At 45.5% G+C, this 23,944-nt stretch overlaps 1 protein-coding gene across 1 annotated transcript; it reads left to right on the top strand.

The window, feature by feature from the left end:
* Nucleotides 1-15,172: 15,172 nt before the first annotated feature.
* LOC310879778 (arg8-vasotocin receptor-like) lies at nucleotides 15,173-22,833 on the top strand (the record flags this gene model as incomplete). Its single annotated transcript, XM_083794608.1, has 2 exons — nucleotides 15,173-16,277; nucleotides 22,526-22,833. The coding sequence occupies 2 exons, from the start codon at nucleotides 15,173-15,175 to the stop codon at nucleotides 22,831-22,833; spliced, it is 1,413 nt and encodes a 470-aa protein (XP_083650734.1).
* Between the last annotated feature and the right edge of the window lie 1,111 nt (nucleotides 22,834-23,944).

Below are 23,944 nucleotides of genomic sequence, written 5' to 3'. Positions count from 1 at the left end.
GTAATTATTAGGATAACATGCTATCAAAAATAACATTCTTAGCCTTTTGATGGTCAAGCCAAGAGTACTGTACATGTCTATAACTTAATAACATTTTGTGAAAATGTAGCCGAAACAGATCTGCAGTACAACTAATACTAAATACTAATACAGTGTGTGCGTGTGTGTGTGTGTGTGTGTGTGTGTGTGTGTGTGTGTGTGTGTGTGTGTGTGTGTGTGTGTGTGTGTGTGTGTGTGTGTGTGTGTGTGTGTGCGTGTGCGTGTGCGTGTACAATTTAGGCATTCATCGCTTAGACACTCTTAATCCAGAGCGATTTACATTAAGCAAGAACAACAAGCATGGTAACACATCACATACATACAAAAGTAGTTATCATGAAACATGCGTGAGCTAAGAACGTAACAGTGGAATATCTATATAATTAAACTATACATGATATATACTCTAAGTTACATAAGTTGAGCCTTTGCATACGCCTGTAAGGTCATCGAGGCTATGGGGCAAGTGCTACGGGCCAATATCAGTATATCACACACACACACACACACACACACACACACACACACACACACACACACACACACACACACACACACACACACACACACACACACACACACACACACACACACACACACACACACACACACACACACACACACACACACACACACACACACACACGATTGGGACTGACATTTATGACCTGACCTAATAAATACATGTTGATTCTCCCATCCAAGTCATACTATTGATGCCATGGCCATCTCTGAACTTATCAGATAGATAGACTCGACGCCTGTGCATCGCGCCGTGATAGGAGATATACTGTACATCTGTTGTTTTCCTATAACAATCTGTTCTTTTCAATGACCTCATTATATCTTGGTCACGTCATACAGTACATGTGTCCAGTACTGTATTCTATACAGTATGACTGCATAAACAAACTTTAGATCTTGTCCAGTGATATGATATGAATTCTAAACACCTATATGACTGACTTTGATTGTAAAAACTAAACACGTTTACGTGTTTAAAAAGTGTTACTGGCGATTAAACATGTTCTTCTGTTTATAATCTAAACACTGTGACATGTTTAAAAAGTGTTACAAATATGTGTTTAAAACAGTTTATAACCTAAACGCTTGGGTTTAGTGTACTGCCCGGGTGGCACCTTGCTCTGAGCAGCATGCACACGCGACTCAACGGAACCATCACTCACCACCCCTTAGTCAGCCCATTTTGGTGCGGGAACCCCTTTGGTGTTTTATATGCATTACATGTTATACTTTATTATAGCTATTGATGACGCATTTATAGTTTAGTCATTATGACAGCTCCTCTGTTGCTCCAGACTGTATGATGAAGCATTTACTCATTATGAGCGTCTGTAGATAAATACAGTTTGTGGATGTTAGCACATTCTGGACGGGAATTAACCCCATTTGGTGTTATACTTTAGCTATTGAAAAATAGCAGATCTACAAGCTCATAGTGCAGCACCGAGTGCCGTGCTACGAGCTTGTATAGGTCTGCTATTTTTGAAGACTTTGAAGAAAATGTGCCGCAAATCTTTTAATATGATTATATACTTTCAGAACGAACGTTTTTAACTAAAATCTTTGCTTCTGGGGGGAAGGGGGGGGGGGCTAAATGGGTTAGAGGTAGCTCTGGTCCATATAGCTCTAATGCGTTTTTAACCCATTCTGACCTGAGATCAGATTCTAAAAATATCAGTCGTTCTTCGATTTAAAAAAAATAGCAGACCTACAAGCTCGTAGCGCGCCACTCGGTGGCGCGCTATGAGCTTGTAGATCTGCTATTTTTCAATAGCTAAAGCATAACATGATGCTAACATCAAAGTGGGTTCCGTTTCAGAATGGGTTAATGCATTTAGAGCTATGGAGGAAAAATATTCTCTACGAGGCAATTCTCTGGGCAACAACGGTATAGAAGGCACATTGGAGTAAGTATTTTTCCCCCGGTGTAAACAAAATCCCTTTTAGGCCAAAAAGTACCGTTTATACTTGTGGTTGGGGGGGGGGGGGGGGGGGGCTCAGAGTGCTCCCATTATAAGGAAAGTATAGGCTTTCTAATGACACAACCCGCCTTTGTTTTGGTGAGTATAGCACAAACGGACTATTTATTTACGCTAAAGACGAGAGGCTGGTCTGCATTCATGTGAGCTCCGGAAGTTGACAGTAAACATATAAATGCATTAGAGCCATGGACCAGAGCTGTAGGTTAGAGGGAGACTCTATGGGCCTCACGGAGAGCCAAATTCGCATGTATGTGTGTGCTAATGTAGTGTGTGTAGATCACTCAGACACTTAACACCGTGAGCCTACCATAGACTCTGTAGCTATATAGCTACTAATGTCAGAAGTGGAATTATAGTGACTGCAAAAAAAAAAAAAAAGACAAAACAGGAAAGGGCGCACACCAGTGTCGGTGAGGTGCTGGCCTAAGGCAGTAAATAAGTAAAAAGGAGAAAAAGGCCGCACACTCGTAGCCACGATGCTGTATATGTATTATTACTTACTTACTCTTACTTTTTACTTTATTACTAATTACTATACGCTGCTGACCTATAGTGACAGTGATACTGACGGAACAACTTTTCCATCTTGTTGCTATTCTGCCTGTCTAGTTCAATGCCCTGTTTTGTGTTTTGTAACTGTTTGTTTTGTGTTTTGTTTTTGTTTTGTTTTCCTTTATATTTTTCTGTTAAATTACCTTGTATTGACTGTATGCTTGTGGACCCTCTCGAAAATGAGATATCGTATCTCAAGGGGTATTCCAAATAAATAATTTCTATATATTATTATCAAATGTTTCGACCTTTCGGCCTTCTTCAGGGAATAAACAAGCCATAGGACAAACTAGAGTTCTCATCGGGCCCGAAAATTAAGGCCCGGCCCTAACTGGGCCCTAACTGATCAGGCCCTAGGCCCGGCCCGGCCCGGCCCGACTAATTAGCATAGATTTTAGGCCCGACCCGGCCCTAAAATGTCGGGTCGGTCGGGCCTGGTCTGGTTTGTGCAGAATTTGAGAACTCTACACAGAGTAAAAGTGAAACGCCAGTCAGCACCATCTTCATAATAGATAAATACACAAACAGACAGAACAGAACTATTATTTTTATTATTCTAAACAAATTCAATATATATATATTTTTTTTCATGGAGCCCCAGGCCCGGCCCGGCCCTACTGATTAGCATACATTTTAGGCCCGGCCCGGCCCTAAAATGTCGGGTCGGGCCTGGTCGGGTTCGGGCAGAGTTTGAGAACTCTAGGACAAACACACACTTATAGGGGAGCAACAACAGGTGGACTCCATAGGGGGTGTGGTGATGGTCGTCATCAGGAAAAACCAATCAAGTGATTGGGAAGCCATTTTGAGGCAGGTAACAAACAATGCATAAATACCAAATATAACCAGAATAGATAAACATTCAATGCACAAGAAGTGTTTACTGTTTAGCTATGTGCAATAATAAATTACATTTAAGTCAGTGCAAAAAAAAAGAAAGAAACTAGAAAAAGTGCCCTTCCGGGCACAGGTCTCCACCAGGTTATCCACAGATCCGTGCAGTTAGAGGTAAAAACACTTTTCGGCCAGTTATAGCGCCACCTTGAGGCTGAGTTGAAATTGTTCATGTGGAATTTCGTCCTCGGCCTAGTGGGAATGTGGGTGCACAATTTCACGGAAATCACGCGATGTGTTCATGATTTGCAGCATTTTGTTTGAAACTGAGCACTCCTGTGAACTTTGGAAGCCAATCTTAACCAATCAGGATGGAGTCTGATAAATCTGAAAGACCCGTTTCGTTGAATGGCTCTAGAGAGACTGTGTACCAATTTGCGTGATGTTTGGACAAAATCTGTAGGTGTACTGTGCAAAAACTTGTTTTGCACAAAGCGGCCTCCTGGTGGCGCTATAACAGGCCGTTCTGGAAAGTTTGGGGCAGAGGTTCATGGTTGGCATCCAGGGAGTGTGTGTGCAAAATATGGCATCGAAAAACTTGTTTTGCACAAAGCGGCCTCCTGGTGGCGCTATAACAGGCCGTTCTGGAAAGTTTGGGGCAGAGGTTCATGGTTGGCATCCAGGGAGTGTGTGTGCAAAATATGGCATCGACCGGGTTAACGGTGGCCGAGATTAGCTGTTCACGGACACACACACGGACACACACACGGACACACAAACGGACGGACGGACACGCGGACGGACGGAGTGCAAAACATACTCTCCCCACATGCCTTCGGCCTGGTGGAGACAAAAATAATCTGAGCAAAAGATTTAGTCTAAGTGTATAATAGAAAGATGGTTCTATGGTGCAGCTCGGGAGTCACGAACGACCTCGTTGTGCCAATTCACCCTTTGTCAAGTCCCGCCCCTTGGTTGTGCCCCTCTTCACACCCATTGGTTGCTGTTTTGGGGTTGGACAAAAATCCTTTCTCAATTCAATTCAATTCAATTCAATTCACAACGAGTTGTCTCAAGACACTTTACAACCAACAAAGATCCACCCAGAGCAAGCAATATTGCGAATTTGCGACAATGGCAACGAAAAACTTTAGGAGAGGAGAAAACGTCAGGCAGAACCCGACTCTGGGGTGGGTGGCCATCTGCCTCGACCGTGTCGGGGGGGGGGGGGGGGGGGGGGTAGAGGGAGAGAGAGAGAGATAGACAGAGAGAAATAGACAGAAATAGACAGGTGGGCTCCGTGGAGGGGTCTGGTCCACATCTGGTCCACATCTGGTTGAGCTCTGTGAGGCCGGGTCCAGGTCACACTTCTGGTGGGCTCCATGAAGAGGCCTGATCCATCAGAGGTCTGACAAAGGGTGAATTAAAACTATACTAAACTATAGTACTTTCAAGTTTCGAGTTCAACTGAATGTACAGGCTAGTGGCCTTTAGAGGTTGTATTGCTCCTCTTACCACTAAATTGTCATTCAGAAAAGAGAAAGAATGTCTTTACACTTAAAGCTGTCAGAGCATGGAATCAACTTCCGGAGGAAGTGGTCCAGGCTCCTTCAGTCAATACTTTTAAGAATAGACTTGACAAATGTTGGACAACAAAAGGTTTTTTGTATAACTATAGGGCTGGCTTGTAAGGTCATAGACTGGTAAATACGGGACTTGAAAGTGTAAGATTAAAGATATAAGAAAAAAACCAAAGAGGGCGGGTCCACATGAACTTGGTTTGTTTTAAAGTGTAAAAAAAGAAAATAATAATAATACGAATGTATTTATGTATGTATGTATACTTGTGAATTTTAATATGTATTTATGTCTGTTGTGAGTCTGGTGTAGAGGATTTCATCCTGTGCTGGAAATCTTTTCAATAAATTTCAATAAATGTAGAGGTTGTATTGCTCCTTTAGAGGTTGTATTGCTCCTTGCAGGAATATAAGTTTCAAGGCAATCCACCGATGACTAAAACCGAACTGCTCCTCGGCGCACAGGTGTGCACCAGGCCTCCTGGTGGCGCTATAATATAGGCCAATGTGAAAAGGTACCAATGGTACCAAAAGATACCAATGACCAATGGCAGTGGATCAGCGGTAGAGTGGATGGATGGTAACCGCAAGGTTTCCAGTTCGAGAGTTAGTGTCCAAGTGTCCTTGAGCAAGACTCTGAACCCCTAACTGCTCCTCATGTGCTGGTTGGTGCCTTGCATGGTTTCCACCGCCATCTGTGTATGAAATGTGTGTGTGTGTGAGTGGGTGAATGTAATGCACAATCTATGTAAAGGTGTGTGTATGTGTGTGTGAATGGGTGAATGTAATGCACAATGTAAAGGTGTAGGAATGTGTGTATGAATGGGTGAATGTAATGCACCATCTATGTAAAGCACCTTGGATAAAAGGCGCTATATAAATGCACCATTTACCATTTAACACCTATACCACCACCAAACGCTGCCAAGCTAACGTGCGCTGTTTGTGCTGTTTGTGCCCAGACGGTTGAGCTAACCGTCAGCCTGGCTCAGCAGCCTCTAGGGGCCCAGACGGTTGAGCTAACCACCCGGGTTCGTAAAGACTTTCACCATGTTATACTGTACCCTCCCTCCGACAGTGACGAACCAACCCCTGTGAGGGCCCTGGAGCTGGACCAAATCAAAAGGCCCCATGCATGCATATACATGCGCAATTTGCACATGCATATGATTCACGTGCACGAAACACAATCAAGAACGATTCTTTTATTTTGCATCCAGTGAATGGGTTCATTGAGTGTGCGTGTGCACGTGCGTGCATGTGTGTGTGCACTGTGCACGTGCGCACGTTATGCATGATCGCACCGTTTCTGGAGTCTTGCATAAGAGTGTGCATGATTACAGTCAGTGCCAGACAGGATTCATAACGGCTAAATAAATGCGTGAGACGGCAGCCCATTACCGCTGGGATACCGTTTCTTACATAATTGGTCCCTATGGTCCAGCCTTCGCATGAATAACGCATCCAGACGCCTTGACTTCTAAAGCTCCCTCACTCGCGCTCCCTGCATATAGATTGGACATTAAGATACTCCGCCGCGACCATGTAAGGCAACAAGTGCAAGAAATGATGCTTTAGTCGTTCTGCCAAACATCAAGGGAGCAAAAGGATCTACCTGGCCTGGCTTCAAGACAACATGGGGTGACAGCCCGCATGTCTCTTCAATCAACGCACCAATCAAGCATGTTCCACTTATCAGACAAGAAAAAGAGCGGTGTGCTTTGAGACTGTCTTTTTGATATACTTTGAATACTTTAATTTATTTTATTTTTTTCACCCAATGTCAATTATCTAATCAATGTAAATGGTAAATGGTGCATACATATAGAACCTTTATCCAAGGCGCTTTACATAGTGCATTACATTCACCCATTCACTGCACGCTGGAAACCCACAAATCCAACAAACGGACATGGGGAGACCAGCCGGGCCTTCTCTCTGGAACTCACTCCCAACTCACATCAGAGCTGCCCCCACCTTCGACACACACACACACACACACACACACACACACACACACACACACACACACACACACACACACACACACACACACACACACACACACACACACACACACACACACACACACACACACACACACACACACACACACACACACTTCTTGTTTGTCCCTCTTTTGATTTCTAGTTTTTAACCTTTTAAACCTTTTAAATAGTTTTCTAATAAAATATGTCTGTACTCCTTTCTGTAAAGCGACTTTGGGTACCCAGAAAAGCGCTATATAAATCGTATATATTATTATTATTATTATTATGCATACACCGATTGCAGAGGAAGCTGCAAATCGACACGACGATTTGATGAACAACAGCCAATCGAAATCCATCCGAATTTACAGGGCTTCAACTTGATTGGCAGAACTTTATCAGCGTAGACGACGCCACATCAATACCACTACAGCTATATTCATCGTCGTCAATCTCGGTCTGGACAAGTCAATAAAATAAGTGATATCTTTATTAACAAAATAAAACGTTCGTTTTTTTTACACTAAATGGACCATCAAACGCAACAATTGATACATTCCAAAATGTGGTGACACAAAGTCTGCATGGATGCATATGTATGTATCTATATATGTATCTGTGGTGGAGTGATTTGGTACTCTGTCTGTCAGTTTATCTCTCGGTTATCCCCACAGTGAGGTCACCTCAAACTGCACAAGGAAAACAAACGCCATAACTCAGGTTATTATCAGCTTAGGTTCCAGATACTGTATATACGCTTGTTTCTTCAGTACGACACATCACTCATAAGCACGCACGCACGCACAGACACACACAGACCGCACGCACGCACACACGGGCACACGTAAATGTGTGGTCTAGGGACGCAACCGAGGAGCTAAAAGGATGCTTCCTATGTGTACTGACTGGGACATTTTCTTTGAGGATGCTATAGCATTGACACAGCCACCGAGGCTATTACAGCTTATAATTATTTTTGTGTTGAAATGATAGTGCCACAGAAAGTAATAACTAAAACTTTAATAATAATAGACCATATACCTCACGAATGAAATCAAGGAGTGTACACATAGAAAAAAGGTGGCCTTCAGATCAGGAGACACGGTAGCCTTAAAGGCTGCACAGAAGGAACTGAAATGAGAGAAGCCAGAAAGAAGTTTAAGGAACGAGCGGAACAACACAAAAAGACTCTGGGACTCCATCAGGGAGACGACTAATATGAAGTCGGAGAGGAAGCCCATCTTTGCTCTAGATGAGAGCGCCAGAGCGAATGAGCTCAATCATTTCTTTATACGCTTTGAATGCGATACTTCTCAGGGATGCTACGAGGTGATTCATGAATTGAACTGTGATGCTGTTAATAACAACAGGATGGTAATAGATCAGGACACCGTCTGTAAAGTGTTTAAAACCATACAGACCGATAAAGCGACAGGGCCAGACGGAATGCATGCTTTCCTGTTGAAAACGTGTGCTGAGGAATTAGCCCCAGCCTGGCACAGGCTTTTCCAGCTGTCACTAGACTCACATACAGTGCCTGAGATTTGGAGAAAATCAGTGATAGTCCCAATCTCGAAGAAAGCATGCCCACTAGAGAATAACGATTATAGGCCTGTGGCTATAACATCTAATGTAGTAAAAGCACTGGAGAGGATCCTGACAGGTAGGTAGGTATAGGACCTCAGCTAGACCAGTATCAATTTGCATATTCTAAGAAACGCAGTACATACATGCATGCATGCATGTCAATACTTTTAAGAATAGACTTGACAAATGTTGGACAACAAAAGGTTTTTTGTATAACTATAGGGCTGGCTTGTAAGGTCATAGACTGGTAAATACGGGACTTGAAAGTGTATTATGTATAAGATATAAGAAAAAACCCAAAGAGGGCGGGTCCACATGAACTTGGTTGGTTTTAAAGTGTAAAAAAAAAGAATACGAATGTATGTATGTATGTACTGTATGTATGTATGTATGTACTTGTGAATTGTAGTATGTCTCTTGTGAGTCTGGCATAGAGGATTTCATCCTGTGCTGGAAATCTTTTCAATACATTTCAATAAATTTCAATAAATATCTACAGTAGCTCATCTAACTTTGAAACACCTGGAAAGTATAAGGTAGCATACGCCAGATTACTTTTTATCGACTTCAGCTCTGCTTTTAATACTATACATCCAGACATTCTGTTGCGTAAAATTAGCTCAGTTAAATGTGAACCCCTTTATAATAAAATGGTATTTTTCTTTTCTCTCTATAGTAGACCACAGAGGGTGAGATTTAACTCTGTGTTCTCAGAGGAGACACTGGGCTGTATTTTGCGTGTCTTAAGTACCAGGTCTTATTCCCTAACTTGAGTAAACTAAAGACCTGAAAGCGTGATCAATGCTCTTTGGCCACTCAGAATAGCCAAATGGCATTGATCACGACTCCAGGTCTTTAGTTTACTCAAGTTAAGGAATAAGACCTAGTACTTAAGACACGCAAAATACAGCCCCCATACAGGGGTGCCCCAAGGAACAGTCAGCTCCTCTTTTCTGTTTACCTTGTATACAAATCAGTTTGTTATCAGGTTTTCCGATGACACCGTGATATACTTAGTCTGCTCAAGAGCGATAATAACATCCTCAGCCACACAGAGGGAGTAGACAAGTTTATAGAGTGGTGTGATCTACTGCTACACGATCTGAAAATAAATGTAAACAAAACAGAGGAGGTCATAGTGGAGCCCAGGTCCATAGGAGACCACAGTATCATTAGTGTCCATGACCATAACATCAAACAGGTCCCCTCGTATAAATATCTGGGAGTACAGATCAACGAGGACCTGAGCTGGCACACGCATGTCACAACACTGTGTTCTAAGATACACCAGCGTCTACACTTTCTCAGAAGACTTAGGCTTTTTGGAGTCAGTGTAAATATCATGTTGACCTTTTACAGAGCTAGTATAGAGTCAATCCTAAGATAAGGTATGTCCAGCTGGTTTGCCAATCTAACTGTGCAAAGTACAAATCTCAAACTAGAAAAAGTGCCCTTCCGGGCACAGGTCTCCACCAGGTTATCCACAGATCCGTGCAGTTAGAGGTAAAAACACTTTTCGGCCAGTTATAGCGCCACCTTGAGGCTGAGTTGAAATTGTTCATGTGGCATTTCGTCCTCGGCCTAGTGGGAATGTGGGTGCACAATTTCACGGAAATCACGCGATGTGTTCATGATTTGCAGCATTTTGTTTGAAACTGAGCACTCCTGTGAACTTTGGAAGCCAATCTTAACCAATCAGGATGGAGTCTGATAAATCTGAAAGACCCGTTTCGTTGAATGGCTCTAGAGAGACTGTGTACCAATTTGCGTGATGTTTGGACAAAATCTGTAGGTGTACTGTGCAAAAACTTGTTTTGCACAAAGCGGCCTCCTGGTGGCGCTATAACAGGCCGTTCTGGAAAGTTTGGGGCAGAGGTTCATCGTTGGCATCCAGGGAGTGTGTGTGCAAAATTTGGCATCGACCGGGTTGTTTTGCACAAAGCGGCCTCCTGGTGGCGCTATAACAGGCCGTTCTGGAAAGTTTGGGGCAGAGGTTCATCGTTGGCATCCAGGGAGTGTGTGTGCAAAATATGGCATCGACCGGGTTAACGGTGGCCGAGATTAGCTGTTCACGGACACACGGACGGACACACAAACGGACGGATACACAAACGGACGGACGGAGTGCAAAACATACTCTCCCCACATGCCTTCGGCCTGGTGGAGACAATAAGTAGGCTAGCAAACATGGCTGGGAAGATCATGGGCATGTCCACGCCCTCCATCACTCCCCACTGACCCCAGGCCATCTTTGAACAAGCAGTTGTTGAGACAAGCTCGGAATATTGTATCTGACCCCTTTGCATCTTTTGTTCCCCCATGTCAATCAAAATGCTCAATCAGAGATTGCCGAATGCACTTTACTGACTCAGAGATTCAGGGATTGCCAAAAGCACTTTATTGACTATAGTTGCACTTTATCAAGGGAATGTGTGCAATATCTCGGTTTTGTGTATGTGTGGGTGTTTCATGGTGTTTTTCCTTTTCGTATGTGAACGTGTCTGTTATTTGTATGCAGCTGTGACTCTGTCTCCAAGAAAACATTCTCCCAAGGGAGATAAATAAAGACAACCTTGAACCTTGAACCCTGAACAAACGTACATACCCTATAGCGCGCACACATGCACACACGTGCACACACACACACACACACACACACACACACACACACACACACACACACACACACACACACACACACACACACACACACACACACACACACACACACACACACACCATTTCATCATTGACATCTTGTCCAGACGCACCCCACCCCACCCCCCCGCGGACACAGCCATGGACACAAGAGAGTGTTCCGTCTCGCACGTATACAGTACATAGCTGTACTGTACATACAGTAGCTTACGCCAATGCCAGTATTTAACGCACAACTACATTTCTGGGAAGGAAGAGTGGGTGGTGGTGGTGGTACAGTAGCCTACACAGCAAAATACTAATACTAAGCCTTTTGTTTTTACACTGTCAAGAGTACAATTATTTCCCCATTAAAACTGGGGAAAGCATCGGTTATTTTAGATTTTAACGTTGGCTGTTCAGAAATGTACACGCTCACTACGAGCATCTGCTAATTTTGAACATTTTTGGAAAAAAGTGTGAGAACTACCGATTTGTAGAATCGGACCCTTTAGGCCTGACGTCGAAATTTAAAGAAATGTCTTCTAAATCCTGACAGTTTTCTGAAATACCTCATGTTTCTTTATCAGTCATATTTCATGTCAAGGACCCCAAAAATGACATGTAATTTGCCACGGACCCCGATCTAAAAATATGTTATTCCAGGAACCCCTCAGAAGCAACGATTTGAGTTAAAAACGTTTGCTCTGAAAGACTATATATTCAAAGATTTGTGCCGCATTTTCACGATTTTTCTAAAATAGCAGACCTACAAGCTCTTAGTGCGGCACTCTGTGCCGCACTATGAGCTTGTAGGTCTGTTATTTTTCAATAGCTTAAGTATAACATAATGCTTAAAACACCAAAAGGGGTTCCTGCCTAAAATGGGTTAATGGGTTAACACTATAAGGACTTTATTACGAAATGGGGTGAGCCACGGCCCAGGATGGACCGCTGAGCCACGGCCCAGGATGGACCTCTGAGCCACGGCCCAGGATGGACCTCTGAGCCACGGCCCAGGATGGACCTCTGAGCCCCACGGCCCAGGATGGACCTCTGAGCCACGGCCCAGGATGGACCTCTGAGCCACGGCCCAGGATGGACCGCTGAGCCACGGCCCAGGATGGACCTCTGAGCCACGGCCCAGGATGGACCTCTCAGCCACGGCCCAGGATGGACCTCTGAGCCACGGCCCAAGATGGACCGCTGAGCCACGGCCCAGGATGGACCTCTGAGCCACGGCCCAGGATGGACCTCTCAGCCACGGCCCAGGATGGACCTCTGAGCCACGGCCCAAGATGGACCGCTGAGCCACGGCCCAGGATGGACCTCTGAGCCACGGCCCAAGATGGACCGCTGAGCCACGGCCCAGGATGGACCTCTGAGCCACGGCCCAGGATGGACCTCTGAGCCACGGCCCAGGATGGACCGCTGAGCCACGGCCAAATACAGATAATTCTGGGGGTCCTTGACATGAAAAAGGTTGAGCACCACTGACAAAGAAACATAACGTTTTCAGAAAACAGACTTATTTATGTATTTATTTATTATTTTAGAATCGGCCTCAGTTCACTTGCACACATGCATTTTGGCTGCAAGTATGGGAAAATTTTAAAGACTATTTTATAATTAATCGTACGACAATATCACGTGAAAAACAGCCAATGCACAAACTAGTAAGCTTGTAGATCTGCTTTTTTTTAATTATGTTGAAATTGTTTAAAAACAATGAAATCGGGTAAAACAAAAAATAATGTATGGATTATAATGACCCATGGTGACCTACATTTCTATAAAGTACATCTTCCTCCGGACATATACCGTAGAAATGTAGGTCATCATCGTCATTCTAATCCCGTAATTGTCCTGCTTCTGAAGTAGTTAATCTCCCACGGGACGGTGAGGAATGTGTACAGGGACTGGGGAATGTCTATAGACTGCAAGGTGAACCAAAGCGTCGGAGACACCTGGATGTCACTTCATCTTCAGGCATGCCACACTTCACATTATCATAAATAATGGAGAAAGAATACACAGTATACTATATATATATACCGTACTTAACCCATTAAGACCTGAGGCCGATTCTTTTTGAGTGGTGCAACCACTCCAAAGAATAGCAATGTCCGTGTTAAACTGTTAACCTGTGTGTGACTATATGAGTAGCAGTAGGAGCAAAAGTGGCGCTGTTGTGCCAGAAACAGAGAGAGAGAGAGATAGTGCTGCACTGTTGCCTGCTAATGAGAGAGAGAGAGAGAGAGAGAGAGGGGGGGGGGGGCAGGGGGAGAGGGGAGTTGCACCAGTCAGTTCACTCGGGTGTGATTTTTTATTATCATTTATTTTGAAGGTTTTCTCTTTTCTGACATGAAAACAAAGACAATTAAAATGACAAGAAAATATATATATTTTTTCAAGTGGTGCAGAGTTGTAAAATGCATGTGTGCAAGTGAACTGCATGCAGGCCGATTCTAAAATAATAAATAAATACATAAATAAGTCTGTTTTCTGAAAACCTTATGTTTTGACATTCCGTTTTTTTTGAGTGGTGCAACCACTCCTACAACCAGCTTGCAATGTCCTCGTACCTGTTTGTGTGTGTGTCTGTGTAAGCACGAGTATGTGACTTAATAATAGCAGTAGGGGGCGCCAGAAACAGTGAGAGGGGTAGTGTCTCTAATGAGAGAGAGTGAGAGAGAGAGAGAGAGGGGGGGGGGGGGGGGGGGGGATTGCACCACTCAGTTCAGATTTTTTTTATTTTATGTTGCCACTATACTGTTGGAGCAGCCATAAACTACACAGGTTCATCTCGATGTTCTGGGGCATCTTTGTAATGTTAGTGTTAGTAAAAAGCAGGTAAAAGAGTAACGTTTGAGGCAGACTAACATCAGTCACTTTTCCATTCACTGTAGTAGAAGCTTGGTGGGGGGAAACCGCAGATATGTCGTCTCCGCCTACAGGAAATACATAGGCTGCGAGAATGAGACCCATTACGGAATCGGTCCATATAGGCAACCCTGCCTGGCGGAGATATGCACTCAGTGGAGCACGCTTTTCTATTCGTTGCTGTCGGGAGGAAACCTCATAACTCCATTTGACCCTCAAACTGTCTGCTAAAGCAGCTAACTCCACCACCTCTCTCCTTATCATGCAAGTAAATGACAATATCTAAAGTCACAACACCAATTTTGATGAGGCAGTATTGCATCGTTTAAAAAGAAGGGAAAAAATCGTTTTATTCATTTTCTTAAAAATTTATATATTTCTCAATTTCTGAAAAATGAACATTTCGGAGTTATGAGGTTTTCTCCGGACAGCACTATAGAGATATGAAACTGAAAATTGAATTATTCAATATTTATGACAGCTATAATATTTATATATTCAAATATAATTCATTTTAATAGGCTAATAATTTTGGGACAATTGACTGAATGGGCCAGCCCGTTCCTTTTCTCCTTCGTGTGTTGTGCTGTGTGTGTGTGCGTGCGTGTGCGTGCGTGCGTGCGTGTGTGTGTGTGTGTGTGTGTGGGGGGGGGGGGGGGGGTGTTGGTGGGAGGGGACCAGGAGGTGGCCAGTGGTCCCGTGGGGGTAAAACTAAGTCCTTTATAAAGGACTGGGAGAGCCATCGCACATCTAGTGTTTATACAGTACTGCATTAGCAATAGCCAGTAGCCTTAATTGTTGTTTTGCGCAAAACAAAAAAGAGCAAACATGCACATCATCATCATGGATGGATCACTCCACAAATTATCACAACTTGGATAATTTTCACCAAAAGTCTTAATTATTGCCTCGGCGCATCAACATGAAGCTTGGAGGAGGAGAGGCGCACGCATAAGGATACTTTTTTGGAATATTAAAGAAAAGTTTGTCAAGCGAACGCGAGCAGGCAGAGCAGAGCGGTGCGCACGGAGCGGAGCGGAGGTGCACTATAGGCTGGGGGACAAGCATGCTCTTCTCCGGGGGGGAGATGGAGATCCCCACGGAGTTCTCTAACTTCACAGCGGATACCAACCGGACTACAGCGGGCTTGTTGTTCAACCTGAGGCAGCAACAACAACTCATGCACATGATGGGTGACGGCGTCGGGAACGCCAGCGGCGGCGTCGCCGGCGCGCACCACCACGGCGGCAACAACAACGCCACCGGCAGCGGCGACCCGTTCGGACGCAACGAGGAGATCGCCAAGATCGAGATCACGGTGCTGAGCGTCACGTTCCTGGTGGCCGTGGCGAGCAACGCCGGCGTGCTGCTGGCGCTGTGCAAGACGCGCCGCAAGCTGTCGCGCATGCACCTGTTCATCCGCCACCTGAGCCTGGCCGACCTGGTGGTGGCCTTCTTCCAGGTGCTGCCGCAGCTCTGCTGGGAGGTGACGTTCCGCTTCTACGGGCCGGACGCGCTGTGCCGCGTGGTGAAGCACCTGCAGGTGGCCGGCATGTTCGCCTCCACCTACATGATGGTGATGATGACCGTGGACCGCTACATCGCCGTGTGCCACCCGCTGCAGACGCTGCGGCGGCCGGCGCGCCGCGCCCACGCCATGATCGCGTCCGCCTGGGCGCTGAGCCTGGTGCTCAGCCTGCCGCAGTACGGCATCTTCTCGCTGAGCGAGGTGCGCCCCGGCTCCCGGGTCTACGACTGCTGGGGCCACTTCGTGGAGCCGTGGGGCGTGCGCGCCTACATCACGTGGATCACGGCGGGTATCTTCGTGGTGCCCGTGAGCGCGCTGGTGCTCTGCTACGGCTTCATCTGCCACGCCATCTGGCGGAACCTCAAGTACAACAAGGCCCGCGGAGCCGGAGGAGGGGGCTCCTCCGGGGCCGGCGGCGGCAGCGTCAGGGCGGGCGGCGCGGTGGACCTGGCCGCCGAGCAGCTGACCACCGCCGCCGTGAAGAACGACCTGCTGGGCCGCAGCTCGGTGAGCGGCATCAGCCGCGCCAAGCTGCGCACGGTGAAGATGACCTTCGTCATCGTGCTGGCCTACGTGGTGTGCTGGACGCCGTTCTTCACAGTGCAGATGTGGTCCGTGTGGGACGAGACCTTCTCGTGGGACGGTAAGGTGGTCCGCGTTGACACACACACACACACACACACACACACACACACACAGCACATGGTTCCCAAACTTTTTCATGCACATTGACCCCCAAATTGAAACTAATTAGACCCGCGGACCCCCATTTGAAAAGATATGCCAGGGACCCCCCATAAAAGAAGATTGTTACGGATCTAGCAGTGATTCTCAACCAGTTTAATTTCAAGGACCCCCAGTTTGACCTGCATTAGTCTACGGACCCCCATTTAATAGGCATTTCTATATTCTCTGGGAACCCCAATACAATGTATATTGTAAAATCAAAGTTAATTTAGAGAGAGTACAAATGTTACAGTCTGTAACTGGTTCCATTTGTAGGCCTTCACTCTCATAAATTAACTTTGATGGTAACTTACAGACCCATAAGGGTCCATTTGGTTACATTTGTATACATTCTCAGAGTTACAGACCCCATAAGGGTCCATTTGGTTCCAAACTACCATTTAGCTGCATGGGGACCCCCTGGAACTCCCTCAAGGACCCCTGGGGGTCCCCAGACCCCACTTTGGGAACCACTGCGTTAAACAATTTGTTTACGCTTAACGTTTTCAAAAGTGCATGTTATTGAGCCAAATGCACAGAACACCGAGTTGTAAGCACCAGTAGGACACCGGTTCTCAAAGTACGGTCTGGGGACCCCACGGAGTCCTCGAGGGGGTTCCATGGGCGGTTTAAGCCCAATATAGAAAACAGTCGATATACAAGCTCACAATGCACACTGTGAGCTTCTAATGTAGATCTGTTATTTTCGAAACATGTTGAAATATGTTTTCAGATGTTGCAATTTGTTTCCGACGTCGAAATTAAAAAAGAATCTTCTAAATTCTGACAGTTTTCTCTCTCTTGACATGTTTCTATATCAGTGCAGTGGTGCTCAATATTTCATGTCAAGGACCCCAAAAAGTAAAAAGTAATTGGCCGCCGACCCCCATCTGAATATATGTTATTCCAGGAACCCCCCAGAAGCAAAGATTTGAGTTAAAACGTTCGCTCTGAAAGAATATATATTCAAAGATTTGTGCCGCATTTTCACAAAAAGAAAAAAAGCAGACCTATGTCATACTTTAGCCATTGAAAAATAGCAGATCTACAAGCTCATATAGCGCGGCACTCGGTGCTGCGCTATATATGAGCTTGTAGATCTGCTATTTTTCAATGGCTAAAGTATATAACATAATGCTTAAAATATCCAAAGGGGTTCCCGCCCAGAATGGGTTAATAACTCTTGTTTCTGTATACTGCACCATCCACATTGGCAAGGATATGAATGAAAAGATGGCATGACAAAAATAAACATAAAATAAAATTACTTTTGTCAGTATACTGTATAGTTTACAGTTTGAAGTCCATCTTCGTTTTAATTTAGTTTTTGTCAGTCGACAGAAATAAACACTGCCTTGATCCAGTTGAAACGTAGTTTTATTATTTATTCAAGAATGTATTCTTATTTATATTTATTTATATGACCGTATACATTATCATCATCAGGATGATAATGTCATATTTTATTGTTCAAACCCTTCATGGCCTTTGTTTTACCAAGATTAGAGCTTCTTATTATAGGCTATAATCTATTTGACCCAAAACAAAACAAATGATAATTCAGGCTTTGGAGCAAAAGGTTTATCAGATGATTACAAAACTGTCTGGGGATGAAAGAAGATGTGTTTTAAGCATTAAGTTATACTTAAAAAAAGCAGGTCTGCTATTTTTGAAAAATTGTGAAAATGTGCCTCAAATCTTTGAATATATATTCTTTCAGAGCGAACGTTTTGAACTCAAATCTTTGTTTTCTGGGGAGGTCCCTGGAACTAAATATTTTCAGATGGGGGTCAGCAGCCAATTACATATAATTGTTGGTCTCTGTGACATGAAATATTGAGCAGTCAAAATCCAGTCAAACCCTGGAAACATGAGGTTTTTCAGAAAACATGAGGTTTTTCAGAAAACTGTCATTATTTAGAAGACATTTTTTTAAATGTCGACGTCAGGCCCACCACTGGAAGAGACTGCAATCACTCAATGTTTTATTGGCATATTCGAAATAAACATGACAAACAAACAAATGTTAATAACAGTATAGCACAATTGACTAGGGTTTGACTGGATTGTTGAATTCCTACAATGTTAAGGAACCCAGCTGGCTAATATGACAAATATGCCTTAAAACATTATACTCGCACTCTATAACTAACATTAAAAACACTTTAAATATTATATTTCTTTCATAAATAGAGAATCTTTCACTCAATAGGAACTGCTCCTGTGGCAAGTTGATGATGTCATAATGTCTATGTGTGGTCCAGCCCTATGGAATATAATGGAATGCACGTGCTAATACAAAGTATTTAAAATATTGCTTTGATGCTCATATTATCCTTAGGAAGCATACAGTAGTTTTGTATTAGCATATGCATTCCATACATTCCATAGGGCTAGACCACATGGACATAATGACATATATATATATATATCTGAAGTGTTTTTATTTTTTTATTTTAGTTACAGAGGGCAAGTATAATGTTTTAAGGCATATTTGTCTTATTAGCCGGGGATCCTTTTAATGCTTTGGTGCACTTGAGGTTGGGAGACACCCCCATGTCTTACGGAGACAAAATGTAGTCCAGGAAGGAAGTGAGACCTGCACATTTTGTGTCAAGGCCCACACATACTCCAGTTGTAGGCGACAAGGTGACCACCGTTTGGGTGCTTAGTAAAAAAATCACACCCGTGTGAACTGAGTGGTGCAACTCCCCTCTCTCCCCCCCCCCCCCCCCGCCCTCCTCTCCTCTCCTCTCCTCTCCTCTCCTCTCCTCTCCTCTCCTCTCCTCTCCTCTCCTCTCCTCTCCTCTCTCTCTCTCTCATTAGCAGGCAACAGTGCGGCACTAGCTCTCTCTCTGTTTCTGGCACAACAGCGCCCCTACTGGTACTAATAGTCATACTGGTGCTCATAGTCACATAGGTGCATGGGTTAACGTCACATACGTACAGTAGGCGAACACACATAGGTGAACACGGACATTGCTGTTCCTTGGAGTGGTTGCACCACTCAAAAACAGAGAGGTGCAGTGTTGCAAATAGCCTGCATCCTGCATCCTTGTTAAGACTCACTAAATGGGGTCCTGGGATGCAATAGGGCCAGACCAGTGCATAGGGAGGAGTTTCACTCAGAACGGGTTATTCTGGTTGCCATTTTTCTGCCTACCAGTAGGCTATAGTAGTAGGCTGCTATAGGCTATATTTTCCAGCCTCACTGTGGAGACATATATACCATTGTAGAAATTAAACAAACACTGTATGGTTTGTGTGTCGGATGACAAAATAACATAACCTTGATCCACAACAGTAATGGGTCTGCCCTGCCCTGTCCTTTTTTATACTCTTAGGGCTGTTTGCACCAAGAAGGATTAAGCCTTAATCTGGTGTAAATCAAGGTTTATCTATTAATCCTTGATCAACAAATCCCTGATTACACTAAACTAAGCTTTATTTAATTCTTCTTGGTGCAAACGGCCCTAACTTGTCCATTCCACCGCGGGCCGTCAGAATTATGCTTCCATTGTAGCCTTGCAGTGCGTTGACTGTTAAATAATTAAATACACGCTGTATGGTTTCTTTGATTTGGGTGTCACTATCAGCTGACAAAATAACATAACCTTCAGCAACATTGCCAAACACATGTATGCTCTGATCTCTACCTGTCCTCAAACGAGCAGGACAGTGTAATCAAAATAATAATGGTCAGATCGCAGATACAGACAGATTATTTTTTTAACACATGTTTGACTGGTCACTCGTCTCTCTCGTGGTGTTTTCCCCCCTCTCCCTGGTTCCGTAAGGATATGTCCACATGTCTTCTCGTCAAGTAAGATGTAAACATTGAGAACTGTTTTGACGTGAGGGGAGGGGAGGGGAGGCGGCTATCAGATCAGAACACAGAAGTGAACCTTTTCTCAACTCGCTGTTTCTCTGCAAGACATTACTCTATAAGCCATATCTCCAAAACTGGACAACCAATATGCCAATTTGAAGCTATGATTCCCTGCTTTCATATGACTTTCAAACAAATCCAATGGCAGTCCCATATTTAGTTAGTCAATGAGTCCGCAGTACAACAATTTAGTCATTTAGCAGATGCTCTTAATCCAGAGCGATTTACAGTAAGCAAGAACACATGGTAATGAATAAATAAAAATCCCAAGCTAAATGATAGTTCGGAACCAAATGGACCCTTATGGGTCTGGAACTCAGAGAGTGTACAAATGGAACCAAATGGACCCGTGATACTCTCAGAGTTAAATTAACAGTGATTTCACAATATACAGTACATTGAGAAATTCCATGAAATGAGGGGTCCGTAGCAGCCTAATGCAGGTCAACCCGGGGGCCATGGGGGGGGCCATGGGGGGTCTGTAGCCTAATGCAGGTCAACCCGGGGGCCATGGGGGGGGCCATGGGGGGTCCGTAGCCTAATGCAGGTCAACCCGGGGGCCATGGGGGGTCCGTAGCAGCCTAATGCAGGTCAACCCGGGGGCCATGGGGGGGGCCATGGGGGGTCCGTAGCCTAATGCAGGTCAACCCGGGGGCCATGGGGGGTCCGTAGCCTAATGCAGGTCAACCCGGGGGCCATGGGGGGGGCCATGGGGGGTCCGTAGCCTAATACAGGTCAACCCGGGGGCCATGGGGGGTCCGTAGCCTAATGCAGGTCAACCCGGGGGCCATGGGGGGGGCCATGGGGGGTCCGTAGCCTAATGCAGGTCAACCCGGGGGCCATGGGGGGTCCGTAGCCTAATGCAGGTCAACCCGGGGGCCATGGGGGGGGGGGCCCTTGAAATGAAAATGATTGAGCCGTAAACATCTTCTCTTGGGGGTCCCTGGCATGTCTCTCTCTCTCTCTGTCCAGACTCAGTGAACATGGTGGTCACTCTCTCTCTCTCTCTCTCTCTCTCTGTCCAGACTCAGTGAACGTGGTGGTCTCTCTCTCTCTCTCTCTCTCTCTCTCTCTGTCCAGACTCAGTGAACATGGTGGTCACTCTCCCTCTCTCTCTCTCCCTCCAGACTCAGTGAACATGGTAGTCACTCTCCCTCTCCCTCTCTCTCCCTCCAGACTCAGAGAACACGGTAGTCACTCTCCCTCTCTCTCTCTCTCTCCCTCCAGACTCAGAGAACACGGTAGTCACTCTCTCTCTCTCTCTCTCTCTCTCTCTCTCTCTGCAGACTCAGAGAACACGGTAGTCACTCTCTCTCTCTCTCTCTCTCTGCAGACTCAGAGAACACGGTAGTCTCTCTCTCTCTCTCTCTCTCTCTCTCTGCAGACTCAGAGAACACGGTAGTCTCTCTCTCTCTCTCTCTCTCCCTCCAGACTCAGAGAACACGGTAGTCTCTCTCTCTCTCTCTCTCTCTCCCCCTGCAGACTCAGAGAACACGGTAGTCACTCTCTCTCTCTCTCTCTCCCTCCCTGCAGACTCAGAGAACACGGTAGTCACTCTCTCTCTCTCTCCCTCCCTGCAGACTCAGAGAACACGGTAGTCTCTCTCTCTCTCTCTGCAGACTCAGAGAACACGGTAGTCAGTCTCTCTCTCTCTCTCTCTCTCTCTCTCTCTCTCTCTCTCTCTCTCTCTCTCTCTCTCTCTCTCTCTCTCTCTCTCTCTCTCTCTCTCTCTCTCTCTCTCTCTCTCTCTCCCTCCAGACTCAGAGAACACGGTAGTCCAGGGGTCCTCAACTAGAAATGATGAAGGTCCACAAATATTTTTTTGAATAAGACAGAGGTCCGGTCCCATGCTCGGCGTCCATCGGAGAGCGGGGCTCTATGCCCGTTTAGTATGGTCAAGCCAAGCTTATACAAATCAGATCCCCTTCCACCCAACTAATAATGGGGTGCAGAGTGCAGGCCCGGAGTGGAACTCCAAATCAGGCCGGGAGTTATACGCCCTGGCAGGCCACACTGTGCGCGCGTAGCGCGCAACATAATTTTGGGGGCCCTTGGGGGACATTTTGGGGGCCTTTGCAGCAATTTCACATGAGAAATGTACCATCTGATGTTATTTATATTATTAACTTAAAAAAAAAAAAAAATCTTTTTTTTTTTTTTTTTTTTTGTTGGGTGGTCCGCAAAGAGGTGGTCCGCGGTCCGGTCGCGGACCGCGGTCCGCCAGTTGAATACCCCTGCGGTAGTCACTCTCCCTCTCTCTCTCTCTCTCCCTCCAGACTCAGAGAACACGGTAGTCACTCTCTCGGCGCTGCTGGCCAGTCTGAACAGCTGCTGTAACCCGTGGATCTACATGGTCTTCAGCGGCCACCTGCTGTCCGACTTCCTGACCTGCCTGCCCTGCTGCGTCTGCTGCTGCTGCGGCCGTCTGCGCAGCCGGCTGGCCCTGCGCCACCAGGACTCCGACAGCAGCATGCGCAGCCGGTCCACCACGTCCACCCGCCTGCAGACGCCGCGGACGTCCGTCAACATACCCTCCGTCGCTCCCGCGCTCAAACACCGCCAGTCCGTCCTGTACGTGTCCTGAAAAGTGACGTAGCGTCTGTGGGGGCAGGACACTGTCCAACAGCGCCCTCCCCTGGCTAAACCAGGCATGGGCCCCCATGAGGATTATGAAAACTATTCGTTTCTGATCGTGACCATAAGAGTAATACAAGGATGGAGACCGAAGCGGAGCGTTAGCCGTCACCCAGCTGTTCATTTCAATAGAAGTCGCTCAGTGGCGTTTTGAAGCACCCGGAAGACTGCCGGAAGTACAATTATAACTCAATGGCTCGAGCGAGCGGAAGTTTAGCCTAGCCTAGCCTAGCCTAGCCTAGCCTAGCCTAGCCTAGCCCCGGATGTCAAATTTGAGGTTCCCGGGGCTGACTGACGCACGTGACGTCATGAACGTCCGGACGGACGTCCACCTCCATGAAAATTGCTTGCTGCAGTTCCACATTCCGCCAGTAGGTGGTGGCAGCTTCAACGTTGGATATAGCCTTACTGGGGGGGCTTGGTCCTGACACCTCGCCACGGATCTGGATGTATTGTAGCGAGAAAGCGACAGTACATGTATGTACAGTATGTATGTACAGTACATGTATGTACAGTATGTATGTGTGTGTATATATATCTCTATGTCAGGACAAGAATGACAGGACTAATTGACACCTTGTCGTATATGACAGCATCGCTTGCCAAAAATGGCAAAAACTAAATGGTGTCACGTTTTTTAGTGTCTGTAAAATATAAATGAACAATGTGAACAGGCTCAGGTTGTCCCCAATAATAGATGTGGTTATTTACCTGCTGCAGGGTGGCTGCAGACAGACTGACCATGGACAGACCATGGACTGACCATGGACTGACCATGGACTGACCATGAACTGACCATGGACTGACCATGGACTTGTTGTATATAATGGTGTGAACATTTCCAAATGTGACACACAAACATTTTTTTTCTCTAAATAACGTCCTACTATAAAGTGTGCGCAGTATATGATTCCCAACCAAAACCAGTGTATAGTCAGTGGTGTTTGATATCAACATGGAGTTTTATTAGTGGTGTTTGATATCAACATGGAGTTTTATCAGGATCCCCATTAGCTGGTGCATAGCAGCAGCTAATCTTCCTGGGGTCCACACAGAACATA

Source organism: Protomyctophum parallelum (genome assembly GCF_964188405.1).
Source record: "Protomyctophum parallelum genome assembly, chromosome: 22".
NCBI classification, from domain to species: Eukaryota; Metazoa; Chordata; class Actinopteri; order Myctophiformes; family Myctophidae; genus Protomyctophum; species Protomyctophum parallelum.
Note: the sequence above shows the minus strand (reverse complement) of the source record. Positions and strands in the feature narration are given on the sequence as shown.